We start from the raw sequence: 13,027 nt of genomic DNA, 5'->3' as shown, positions 1-13,027 counted from the left end.
CATGTCATTTCAAACCTGCATGACTTTCTTTCGGGGAAAAAGACATCATCATCCCTCCCATGAGCACGCATCACAGAGACGTACGGAAGCAAACATTTGTAGTTAAAAAGTATATAAGTATTGTTTTGTTTCTAAAAATAATCAATCGTTTGGGTTCAGAAGAACTTTATTTGTCTACTGGAGTCTTGTGGACTATTTTGATGCACCCTAATTATGCATTTTGGACCATCAAAAAATGGAGTACATTCACTTGCATGGTTTAAAAGAGGAGGCCTGAAATTAAATCATAAAAATCTTAAATTCTGTTTTGATTTTTCATTTTTGGGTGAACTATTCCTTTAAAGAATAACTGAATGTTCATTTTGGGGGACTATACCTTGAAAGATGATGCCACATTGTTATGCAACAGCAAGAATAGGAAAAAACTATATTAATATTGCCATACTTTGAGGCTGTCCTGACATTGACATCCAGGTCACCCCTGTAGACAAACTGCCCAAGGTTCCAGTCAAAGTTCAGCTTGTTCCACTCCCAGTGCAGGTTCTCTGTAGTGTTATAAGGGTCCTACACAGAAGAAATAATTATAGCCAACATTATGAACTGTACAAAAGTAATTGTCAAATGAACAAAGAAAGCACTGATATCAGGCATAGAAGATTCAAAATAAAGTTCACCACAAATGAGCAGTGTCACAACAAAATTAGATTGAATTATAAACTCCCATTATAAATCATGAACTTGAAAGCACCCAATGTCACTATCCTTGCAATCTAGTGTTGTCATGTCGCAATGTTGCATTTTCTTCCAATGAAGAGAGTTAGATATATACTAAGAGTTCTTAAATGTCTATGAAGCTGAAAATGAATCCAAAACTCCTGGCAACCGTTGCCAGTATGGAGTATGTGCAAATATGTACCTCAGTAGCAAGCTGGTGCAGGTTGGCCTGTTCTATGTCCATTACCCAACGGCCATGCATAAGCAGTCTGCTTTTATCCCACCAGGTCAGGAGGGGGGAAGGGTCAGCAGTGGGCTTTGTCAGTAAATCAACAGCCTGGCCAATTAGAGTCCAAGCAGGATCCCAGCAAGGCCCCCACACAATAGTGTAGAGGGAAATGTGTGCTGTACAAACAATTCAATTGGTTAAGTCATATTGTTGCTCTATCTTAAGCTACATTACAATCTCAAGAGGGCACTGAGACTCACAGTGGACATCGTAGTAGAACTTCAGTGGTGGTATATTCCTGTAGACGGTCACATCACCCCACGGCTGGCCAAGCTGGACTATCTGTTTGCGCTTGGCCCTCAGCTGCCCATCCTGCTCGGTACCCATCAGTCGCCCTGACAGCACCCACTCTCTGATCTCAAACAGGTACCGAGGGTAGTCCCGTATACGCACTGAACCACAAGGAAAAACAAGATAAAGGCTCTGTTCTGAAACTAAGTGAGCTGCATTGCTGTCTACTGAAAGCAGCATGCTAGCCATCATGGAACCTCATGAGTGCCTGACTCAGAACGTTCAAATAGCACTCCTTTCACGAAGTGTGGTGGAGACTTGACTCAATATTGATTCCAATAGAGTATGATGTTAGCATGTTGCTAAGCTAACATAACAACATGACACTCTATAAGCAAACGAATACATAGCGTGCACAAATATTGGGTAATGGTAAATGGTCTGCACTTATATAGTGCTTTTTTTTAACCTTAGAAGTTACCAAAGCACTTTACACTGTGTCCCATTCATCCAAACACACACACATTCACACTCACACTGATACACCAATGGCGGCAGAGCTGCCATGCAAGGCGCTAGCCTGCCATTGGGAGCAACTTGGGGTTCAGTGTCTTGCCCAAGGACACTTCGGCATGTGGAGTCATGTGGGCCAGGAATCGAACCACCAACCCTGCTATTGGCACCCGACCCGCTCTACCACCTGAGCCACAGCCACAGTAAAATTCAGCACTGTACAATCAGCACAAAAAAAACCTCTGCAAGAAATGTCATCTCTTTAATGGTTTAGATTTAGTCTTTTTATCCACTGTTGTTACAGCAAAGGGCTGCATCAACAATACTTTTCAAGACAATCACTGTTGGACATAAAATCCTCTGCTATTAGTAATATACACGTATTTCTGAAATGCAGTGGTGGGATTTAACTATTATGCTGTTTGACACTACTTAAATCATTTCAGTAAAAAAAAGGTTTAAACTGCTTGATGTCGTGAACTAGATGTGTATACTACCCACAATATTATCTTGCAGTTCTGTGGTTTTGAATACACAGTGAGGAATGCCCTGAAGCACACGTTACATTTAAACATGTCATTCTGCTTTCAGGATGTGCATAAGTGGTTTTGCACTTAGCCAATTTATTTATTAAATATCCTTTAACCACCATGTTGAAGTGCAGCACTTAGTCCGTATATTCCTCAAAAAGGTATCTGAACCGGGTCACGTGAACATAATGGAGCCTTATTCTACATTACTATCCTTAACAACAACTAGTCGTTCAAACGACCGACTGACTAGTCATATAAGTTAATTGGCAGTTTTGCACATCCCTAGTCGCCTTAAACTAAGCACTGCCCACACATAGGTCACTGCCAAGCCAAACAACTTCCTATTGGTCAACGCTGCAAATTCAAATTTCACCAAACATGAACCCATGTGAAATTTGCATATCTTCACCACTGGAAGTCCATCAGGTGAAAAACATGATCGCACAGATTACCATTGAGATGACTGTATTTCACCCATGCATTTCATCAAGCAAATGTAAAAGTGACTAAGCCTTTAGGTTTTGGAATACAGGTATAGTGTGACCGATTACTGATTGTAGGTATTAACTAACTAACAAAACAAGCACTGTTCATTGGATTACATACCCAGAAATGCATTGAGTTTGAATTTAAAAGCACGGCACCACTGCACCACCAGCTGTAGACTGTCTCGTGGAAAGGGGCTAATGCCATCGATATCCCTCAGCTGGTCTCGGATCTGTTTGGGCCCGTGCAGCGACTGATCCGCCAACGCAACCAGCTCCAGCTCTGATACAGTCCAGGTGAGCAGGGACTTCCGCATGGGTGTGTTGGCATAGAGACGCTTGGAGCGCTGAATGTAGATCTCGATGTGCTTGCGCTCAAGGGAGGTGTACAGTTCTTCGATCTTGCGTGCCGGTAACAGCTCGCCGTGCTGCTTACGTAGGTCGGCCACTTTCCTGTCTAGCAGCTGCAGGCGTTTGGCGCTCTCCTTGCTCTCGTCCTTCATTAGCTCGTAATTGTCACGCAGTTTGATCTCAAAGACGTCGTCCAAGAACACAAAGGAGAATTGGTTAATACGGATCAGCAGGTCTGGGGGCAGGCGTTGGGTCTCTGTCAGGTGGGCAGCACCTCTGTGGAGGGTCTTCAGCCATTTCTGCACGCCAATTGCCTTGTCGAAGGTATCAGAGAAGTTGTACTGATATGGAAACTCAATGGCGAGGCTGGGGGCAGTAAAGAGCCAGGTGCGATTGACAGATGTTTGGAGGAAAGTGAACCGACTTCGGTGCTGCTGCATCTCCTCAAGTTGATCGACCATATGTACCTCTGCCCCAGAAAAGGTGAAGATGTCATTGCCATCAAAGTTGAACACCAGGTGAGGAGCCTTCATTAGCACCAGTCCAGGACGCTTGGAGAGGGACAGTGTATTTGCGCTAAAGACGATGAAGTTCTTCTCAGCCACATGAGCAGTAAGTTGCGTATTTGCCAGGTCTACACATGCAATCAGGCCAGTGGAAGAAACTGAAGACTCTTTTACATCCTTCTGTCGTAGCCTCAGAGATGCAGACAGCATGTCCCAATAGCTTTGGCTCTCAGTGATGTGTTGATACAAAAACATGTGATCCGATGGGGTCCACTGCATTGTTAAAGCGTTTTCACTTCGTACCTGTTCAAACGGAGAAGGAATACATCAATGTACTAAGTAATCATATGATACATCACAAGTGATAAAGGTCACAACAGGTGTGTGTAGGAGCAATGTAATGGTACCTCCAGATTATGAGTGCTGATCCGGTAGGAGACAGTGAAAGCAATAAGGGTCAGGATGGGGTTGGGGGTTTGGGCTGACGGGCAGCAGGACTCCATACTCTCAGTGAGGGCCTTCACCACGGACAGTGAAACACCCTGTACAGACAGAGTCGAGCTCTCATCTGATCCTCCAGCTCCCACTGTATCCATTCTCGCTGCAATAGCCCCTATAATTGAATACAGTACAGAAATCAAATGGTTACATGCTGGAAAGGTGCAAAAGTTTAAATTCAATAATTTATAAATGTAAAAAGTACTTAAAAGTAACTAATTCAAAGTAAAAGTCTTTTCATTAAAAAAAAAGAGAAAAAAAAAAAAGGTGCAATTCCATCATCAAGACGAACAGTTCTGAGCATGGTAGGTTAAGGTACTAATACCATTTCCATTAGAACACAGTTTGGTTTGGTACAATTAAAAATCCCCATACAGATTTCTCAGCACGGTTAACTTAAAGGTGGGGTATGTGATTTTCTTTTTTGACCATTTTTTCAAAATAACTTGAAATCCTATTCCTAACCCACTTACTGGCTGTAAATTAGAAGCACTGAAATGAAAATTAAGCAATTTAATCATCTGTGGAACGGGCAGGACTCGAAAAACTCCAGCCAATCATTTTCAAGACCATCTAGAATCATTGGACAGAAAATGTGTCAATCAAACGGTCGTACCATGCCCCCTCCCCCACCACCCTGGCGCGCGTGTCCCGTTCGATGCGCATACTCAAAGCTCGTGACCCAGTAACAGGAAGCGATTGTATTTATGTATGGAGAATAGAGCTTTTATAGTGCTAGTGGGGTTGTTCCACATTTCTATGAATCCTGTTTTGAATAGAAGACCGCTGTACAGACGCCAGGGCTGGCTATGTTCTTTTTTTTACAGTTATGAGAAAATCAGCTCTACACCTTTCAAGAGTGGTATGCGAACCCCTCCTCCTGCTGTGTCAACAATTTGCTCTGAAAAATTGTCTGACAGGTGAATGCACTGTTTGACTAGTGAGTCTAGAACACTGCGCATCTGAGTTTTCGCTCGTGCATGATTGCGCGTCCATGTTTTTCGAATGGGTGGAGTCAGGGCCAGCGTTGGAGGAGAGAAGGTAGGACCTTAGAGTTGTGTATTTTCAAAATCTAGCGGCCGTTTTGCAAATCACATACCCCACCTTTAACATATTCAAAACAGGAGAATTGTGCTGGTGGAATGGCTTTAGTGATGTGGCAACTCACGAAAGTTCACTAGATAAGGTAACACCTATCAACAAGATAGGATCGGTACAAAACAACACCATTCTGAAATGGTAACCAATAAGGATGCACCGATATCAAAATTTTTGGCCAATATCTGTACTAGTATTTTGCCACTTATCCCATTTTGTCATCAGATCACTGTTTTACTTAGGAATGCTTAAAGGGGTCATGAAATGATCTTTTTTTTTTTTTATATATATATAGTTTTTTCACTGAGGTCCACTGATAATGTTAGTAAAGTTTTTTGCACCAAAACAGTCATAATTTAGTAATACATGATCATTTTCAACCCTGTCTCCGATCCTCTTTCTGATACGCTCTATTTTGGCCACCTTAAAACTTCAATGTAAATGCCCACTGTTATGATTGGCTGACATCGTACAGCCCCTCAAATACAGCCATATTTAAAACTAAATCGGAAGAGAATAAACAAGCTCTACAACATTATAAAACTCAATTTCAGGGTTTACACATAACGCACATCCAACATATTGCATCCGAAAATATTAAACGGTTCATCTCAAGCACAGCTGTTAATACTCACACCCTGTCTACACCGTATGCCAGAGGCGCATCCCGTCAAAAGCAATAAAACCCATTATAATCAATGATGCAGTCTACACTGAAAATGTCCGTTGCGGCGTGCCACAAGTAAACTGGTTTCCCGTTCCATTTTGTGATGCACGTGCTTGCGTTACTACTGCCAACAACACAAATAAACGATTTAGAACGTTTGAGTGGATGCGTCCAGTGTAGATAACCAAAAGTCCATAGTCCAAAGCATGGTGTGAACTAGACAAACACACATCCAGTTTCCAGTATCATCCTTTACTGAAATGCATATTGCAGGAAATGCATCAATACAGTCAAAGATGTCTATCTACTGCATGTTTACAGACATCAACAATTAAAAATAGCACAGATGGGCGGGAGAACGCATCCATGATGCATTTGTGCTCAAAACAACAAGAGGCACAGCAGCTGAATGAAACCAAATGGCTTCTATATTAAGAGTTGTAACTTGACACCGCATCTTTCAAAAGTGGCCGGAAATACATGACAACAGTCAAAGACGTCTGTCTAGTGCATGTTTATATACAAAAGTAATTCAAATAGTCCAGATGGGTCCCCTTTGGTGTTCAGGAATAGTGAGGCCACACTAGTCCTTTCTGTCCTGCTCTCTCTCAGTTTCCGAATGAAAGCACCAGTGGGCGGGGCCAAGAGTGTGACGATGTAAAGTAGGCATTAATGTTTTTTGCAGTAGAGGCGGTCATGAATTAATAGGCCTCCTGGTGACGTAGAATAGTCACGGACGTAGAGAATGAGGCTTTTTGCAGCTTGGTTTCAATAAATGCTTTTATTGCTATGGGGGATTCAGTTTTGAGTTCTTTAAATTTAGTTTTCATAGTAGAAAGACCTCTTATGTGTCAAAATATCAAGGAAAATTTGATTCTTCATGATATGACCCCTTTAAAAAGATTATAAAAAGGTACAAAAGCTTTTACAGTTCTAACAATAAATAATTTCCAATATTTATAATGTTAATATCAGAGGTTAGAGTCTGCTGGTTTCAAAATGTTTTAGATGGTTTACCTCATCAAGTAGCATACAGTTAAGGTAAGTGCAGTTTTCACAACTGTCACGTCCATTTATGGCATTTTTTTTATGCATTAACCTGAGTGCTGACCCTTTTACATAATGTGGCTATTATTACTTCTGGATTGTACTTTTGAATTTCTTTGAGTTTTTTCAAAATGTGTTAATATTTAATTAAAAACCATAATTTTTTCATATCAGCACTTTAATGCTTATTACCGATATGCAGATAGATTAATTTGGTCAATAATTGGCTGATAAATATCGGCAGCCAATACATTGGTGCATCACTAGTAACCATTCAACCTCAAGATGGAAATGCACTACATGTGCAAGCTTCTTTCAGTTCCCACCTGCAACATTGGAGAGTGTGAACACGTTAACATCCTCAAGACTGAGCTTAAACTTAAAGAGTGGAGGCAGGTAGGCTGAAGGCTTTTCCAGAGGTAAATGTATGGGTATATTTTCTACTTTTTCCAGTCTGAGGACAGAGAGCAGGCGTGATAGACACAGAGTGCAGGTCTCGGACACTTCCAGCTGCAGGCCTATCAGACTGGACTCTACTAAAACACTCCCAGAGGGGCTGCAGTTCACCAGCCTTGGCTTACTGAAGCTACCCTGTGAATGAAGGAATAAATAAGTAATGGATAATGCATAGAGAGCCCCAATTTTATTTGGCACTTATAATTATGTGAAATCCTTGATTCCATTCTAGAACTTGGGAGAATGTTAAATGTGCATGCAAGGTACCTGCAGTGTGAGGGAGTCCAGGATAAGGGCCTCCCCCCAGACATGTTTTCCAGGTGGATGAGGAGCTTGCTGGATATGGGACCCTTGGCCCACACGCCACCAGAAATGATCCAGGGACAAAGAAGCTTTCTCAGTAACAGTCAAACTCTTTACACCATCCTCTTCTGGGTTATGGTCCAACAAGTGCTGCAGTTCTGTTAGACACACCAGATTAAAATTCCACTAAATAACTTTTGTGTTCCAGAAAATAATAAAATGATACAAGTTTGGAATGACATGATGGAAAGTGATAGAAATTTTATTTTTGCTTCCACTACCCCCTTTAAAGTCTCTAGATGGGTGTTTAAGGGCATTCTTCAAAATCACATTCTGATCACATAGAATAGGTTGGTCTATTTGAAGAAGGAAGGTCAGTCAATGGCCAGCTTACACATGACACAATATCCAGAATTTAAACTTATTGTCTATTGTTTTTAACAGCATTCAATACTCACACTTCCTATGTAACAAATCAGTCCAATATATTTACCAGTGTTGGCTGAGATGAAGCCCAAGGCAAAGGGTGGTGTATCTCTTAACTGCACTGAGACATTTACATTGGACACTGAGGAGTTTATCGTCACAGGGGCGTCTAGTTGAGGGAAATGCCTGGGAGACAATAGTGCAAATTATGCAAAAACAATTAACAAAACCTCTGTATTACAGTGGTCTGTGGCTCTTGGAAAGTGAGAGGGCAATTTGTACCTTTTTCTACGGGCTGCTTTTTTTGGGGAGAGATGGTCCCATGACAGCATGTCCAGCCAATGGAAGAACTCTTGGTGACGATAGTGGATAATGCAAGTGTTGATAGAGACCATGCTTGAGATGTCAATGGATGTCACCTAAAGGGAGAAATGAATAATGAAGGGCAATAGATGGTGAAGTTGCAAAACATGCTTTAAACATGGCAAGTGTAATTCACACAAGTTTAGAATTTGGTTAGAAAATGTATATACTGCAGAAGGCCAGGAATGCAACGCACCTGCAGTATAGCTCTGACAGTGTTGAGACATATAATTCTCTGTCTACTTTGTGACAGCAGAAGCCCATCTGAAAAATGCACCAAATACAGAGGGAAACAATTATATATATATATATATATATATATATATATATATATATATATATTAGAAGAAGCAGTACAATTAGGGCTGTCAATGTTAACAATGCATGTAATTAATAAGTTTAAAGACGAATTTATTCATTTTGACATTACAACTGTTTCATTCTTTTCTGTGATTTTTTAAAGATTGGTCAGAATCTTTGCAAGAGCAGCATATTTGTCTGTATTTAATACACACACTGTTCCCGGGAGAGCTTAAGTTTCTCAGTCAGTGATGAAGACAAAAAGTCAAATGTTTTTGTAAATCAAACTCTAATGGCCAGTTTTACAAATGTACAGTAATTTGCACTGGTTTTATGAAAGAACTTAATTTACATCACAGCTTGTTATGCATGAAATATCACCTATAAGTAAAAAAAACAAAAAAAAAACAATAAGAAGACCAGTGGCGAAAAAGAAAACTGCTGCGGAAAAATACATCTGTCTTGTGTTTTATATAGAAACGTATGTTATCAACAATTACCTACAGTACAAGGTTTTTTTCTGCAAAGAACATGAATGTAATAACATGTTAACTACAAAAAAATCTCAGATTAACATGACTAACTATTTGAATCGACAGCCCTAAATAAAAGCCAAAGTTTGTGCATTGTGTCTCAGAAAGAGTGTTTTTTGTGTTCTACACCTACCATCCAGCAGAAGCTCCAGACGGCTCTGAGGGAAACTGAGCTCAGGAGTGAAGCTCTTCAGAGGAAGCTGCTCAATATCACGATCATAACCAACTTTCAGAGACTTTAGAGTCCAGTTTAAATGTCTGCAAAATAAACATGGTGTTGGAAAACAAAAACAACATTTAAGGTGAACCACAATGAGCTAAACCTTGCATTTCATTACTAACCTCTTCTGACTGTGCATGGAAAGTGTGACATTAGTGTTTTCAAAATCAACGTTGACCTTCTGTGGAATCAGCTTGTGAAGCCGTTCAATCGCCTCCGATTGGACATAACAGTCCTCCTCCTCATCTTTCAGAGGTAAACAAAAACAGGAAAAAACTTAGTATGCAATGTGTAACTTGATTGATCTTAAAGGGATAGTTCACACAAAAACATTTACTCACCCTCATGCCATCCCAAATATGTATGACTTTTTTCTTCTGCTGAACACAACAAAGATTTTTAGAAAAATATCTCAGCTCTGTAGGTCCATACAATGCAAGTGAAGGGTGACCAGACCATTGAACCTCTAAAAATCACTTAGGCCACATAAATGTAATCCATATGATAGAGGTTAAATCCATGTCTACAGATGCAATATGATACGTGTGGATGGAAACAGAACAATATTTATTTAATATATTTTGCACCAACAGTAAACAGTAACAGTAAAAAGTCCTTTTTTACTATAAATCTCCACATTACTTCACAGTGAAAGTGGAGATTTATGCTCAAAAAGGACTTAAATATTTGGAGATTTAAAGTTCTGGTCACCATTCACTTGCATTATATGCACCTACAGAGCAGAGATATTCTTCTAAATATCTTCGTTTGTGTTCTGCAGAAGAAAGAAAGTCAGACACATCTGGGATGGCATGAGGTTGAGTAAATGATGAGAGAATTTTCATTTTTGGGTGAACTGTACCTTTAAGACTAGAGGTTGACGACAGAGGATTTTGTGGATACTGATCACTGAAGTGGTGGAAAAGGCAGACAGCATTTTAAAATCGATTTATATAAATTAAAACATTTTCTTTTAACAGACATAGACGCTACAAGAGGGCAAAATTAATAAAATCTTGGGTGTAGTTTATTGTTTAACCAAAATCCCCAAAAAGATTTGGTGCATAACAAAATGCTGAAGACGGCAGTGCGACAGAGAGAGATTTAAGGACAGATGTCCGACACCTGTGTGTGTGTTTGTCTTTTTGTTTAAATTTCTTATTAAAATACTATTTATAGTCTCAAGCCAGTTCTCGCCTCCTCTTTTACATTAACCCTGTTACACTGGTGCCAGGAGAAGGAGGAGGGATGCGCCGTAGTAGAGTCCTCGCCACTACCATCTACCCCAACGGAGCAGCCACCAGCGTAAAGAGGTTAATGGAAAGGAGGAGGTGAGAACCGGGAATAATAATCCCTCTCAAGCGCTAATTAGGGGCCAGGTGTGCGGAATCACGACCCGGCCCGCCCTCAAAATGTGCATTGAAGTGAGCATAATAATATGGATGAATATTATCAGTGTTGAAACATTTAGATTCAGCAAATCCCCACGAGGTGTCAGTGATTGTATTTATTTCACTTCTAGCGGCTGCTTTTAAAATGAAGAACGAAGCCATTCTAACTGTATAATATTCCAGAGTCAGCCACAGAGGAACACATAGGATAAAAAAAAAAAAACCTATCGGTATAGATTTTATCGATACCCAAAAGTTTCAAAACTATCAGCACCAATTAATCCGTAAAACCTATATATCCATCTACCTCTCCTCAAAACCTTGTCTGTTCAAACCTGCTGTATTTTGGGTGCAGTCAAGTGGAGTAGCTCCTGGAGGTTTGGATAACTGGCTAAGAAACAGGCCCTCATGAAGCTCAGCCAGCAGGGTTCTCACACACAGTCCTAGTCGGCCTGGCCTCAGATCAGGCAGACTCACATCACCATTCAGATCCAGACTCAGGGACACCTCAGCCAGACATGTATCCTGCTGATCAGAGGAGAGATCACAGAGCATCTAGTATATAAGGAGAGCTCTGTTATCACCTGTAACCTTGTAACCCACTGGTCTATAATTTATAGAGAGGCATATAGTTTTAACTTAGCACATAAAAACTTAATTTTAATACAGTGTTAATGTATTGGTATGTATCTAACATACCAGTCTGCTGCTCTTCAGAACTTTACTGCTCAGCTGCCCCACTGAAAAGTCCCATGCCAACCTGACAACATATCAATAAGTAGTCATTTAAGCAGATGCTTTTATCCAAAGAGGCAAATAGTACAACCTGAGGATCAATGCCTTTCTCAGGGTTCACGGTTTCAGGTAGGTCTGAAATGATGCAATAATTAAATAATCATATGAACATGTAAAAATATATATATATATATATATATATATATATATATATATATATATATATATATATATAATTTTTTACAAGTTCCAAAAACAACTGTGTAAATGTTAAATTGACAAAAACTACAGTTGACCAAAAAGAGAGACATATTTTTAGTATTTAGAAATATTTTGATATTTAAAACAAAAAAAAGCCTTAAAAAGGAAATCATATATATCCCCATTTTATTATTTGCTTTATATATTTATGTTAAATATGTAAAAATGAATTCTGAAGGTGTATGAAGCACACATGCACATAAAGAAATATGACAATTTATGACAATTCATCGTGAAAGCCCTGGAACAGACAATTCATCGTCAGCCAAATTTCATAAACATGACAACACTAGTTTCAGGTATTAAACAAGTAAACTTCAAAAGAAAATGCACCATGCAAAAGTCTTCTAAAAAGCTGAGGAACAAAATAAAGCAAGTTCTCTTTCTTCAGCACCAGATATTCACCTTCTACTTTGATGATCCAGCAGCAAAGTGATGGCAGATGAAGTCATGTGCCAGAGTGACTCAGGCAGGGCCAGATTCAACACCATCACATTTATGGAGTTGATGTGAAATGACAGCAGCTACAAAACAGAGATAAAACACACAAGTTCAGTTCAAGTCAAGCTTTACCAACAGCATCCGTGTCATGCTGTGGATTAAAAATAAATCTCTCATAATCTCGTCTCTTCCCTCAGTTTGTAAAAACAAGCTAAATATATGTTTACAGTTATGCAGTTTTAATGGAAGTCTATGGGGCATGACATTCCAAAGGCTTTAAAAAAAGATTTGTAAAGCTCATATTTTTGTTGAAGCACTTGTTTGCTATTTGATCTGTAAGGAAGTTGAAAGAACAGATATAATTTTGCACCAAGTTAATAAATGTCTCCTGACAACATGTATAATGTTAAGGTCTTGTAGCGATACTTTTAAAACATTCAACAGACTTCCATTGCAAATGCATTCATGTACACTGGCAATTTCTCAGTCATGGGACTATGAGGCTGTATACCTGAGAGAGGAAGTGCAGGGTAGAGGGGCTGAAAAGTGGTCTCTTTGAATTTTCATCTTTGCTCTTGAAAGCCCGCAGCTTAAAAGGCTCCAGCAGGTCAAAACGGACCCGGGCCTCACCCACACACAATGCCAAGAATCTCCTGGGAAATACAA

At 39.8% G+C, this 13,027-nt stretch overlaps 1 protein-coding gene across 1 annotated transcript in view; it reads right to left on the bottom strand.

Annotated features, from left to right (window-relative positions):
* LOC127630127 (protein KIAA0100-like) overlaps window positions 1-13,027 on the bottom strand; it is a 32,089-nt gene that overhangs the window by 17,669 nt on the left and 1,393 nt on the right. The window contains exons 5-20 of the mRNA XM_052107572.1: window positions 12,873-13,014; window positions 12,326-12,444; window positions 11,624-11,684; window positions 11,260-11,452; window positions 9,656-9,779; window positions 9,447-9,571; window positions 8,677-8,744; window positions 8,400-8,536; window positions 8,185-8,303; window positions 7,656-7,849; window positions 7,259-7,523; window positions 4,030-4,235; window positions 2,887-3,925; window positions 1,204-1,395; window positions 917-1,119; window positions 446-564 (exon numbers count right to left, since the gene is read on the bottom strand). Of these exons, the coding sequence (XP_051963532.1) occupies window positions 446-564; window positions 917-1,119; window positions 1,204-1,395; window positions 2,887-3,925; window positions 4,030-4,235; window positions 7,259-7,523; window positions 7,656-7,849; window positions 8,185-8,303; window positions 8,400-8,536; window positions 8,677-8,744; window positions 9,447-9,571; window positions 9,656-9,779; window positions 11,260-11,452; window positions 11,624-11,684; window positions 12,326-12,444; window positions 12,873-13,014 (3,306 nt within the window). The remainder of the gene's footprint in view (window positions 1-445; window positions 565-916; window positions 1,120-1,203; window positions 1,396-2,886; window positions 3,926-4,029; window positions 4,236-7,258; window positions 7,524-7,655; window positions 7,850-8,184; window positions 8,304-8,399; window positions 8,537-8,676; window positions 8,745-9,446; window positions 9,572-9,655; window positions 9,780-11,259; window positions 11,453-11,623; window positions 11,685-12,325; window positions 12,445-12,872; window positions 13,015-13,027) is intronic.

This window comes from Xyrauchen texanus, chromosome 36 (assembly GCF_025860055.1).
Source record: "Xyrauchen texanus isolate HMW12.3.18 chromosome 36, RBS_HiC_50CHRs, whole genome shotgun sequence".
NCBI classification, from domain to species: domain Eukaryota; kingdom Metazoa; phylum Chordata; class Actinopteri; order Cypriniformes; family Catostomidae; genus Xyrauchen; species Xyrauchen texanus.
Note: the sequence above shows the minus strand (reverse complement) of the source record. Positions and strands in the feature narration are given on the sequence as shown.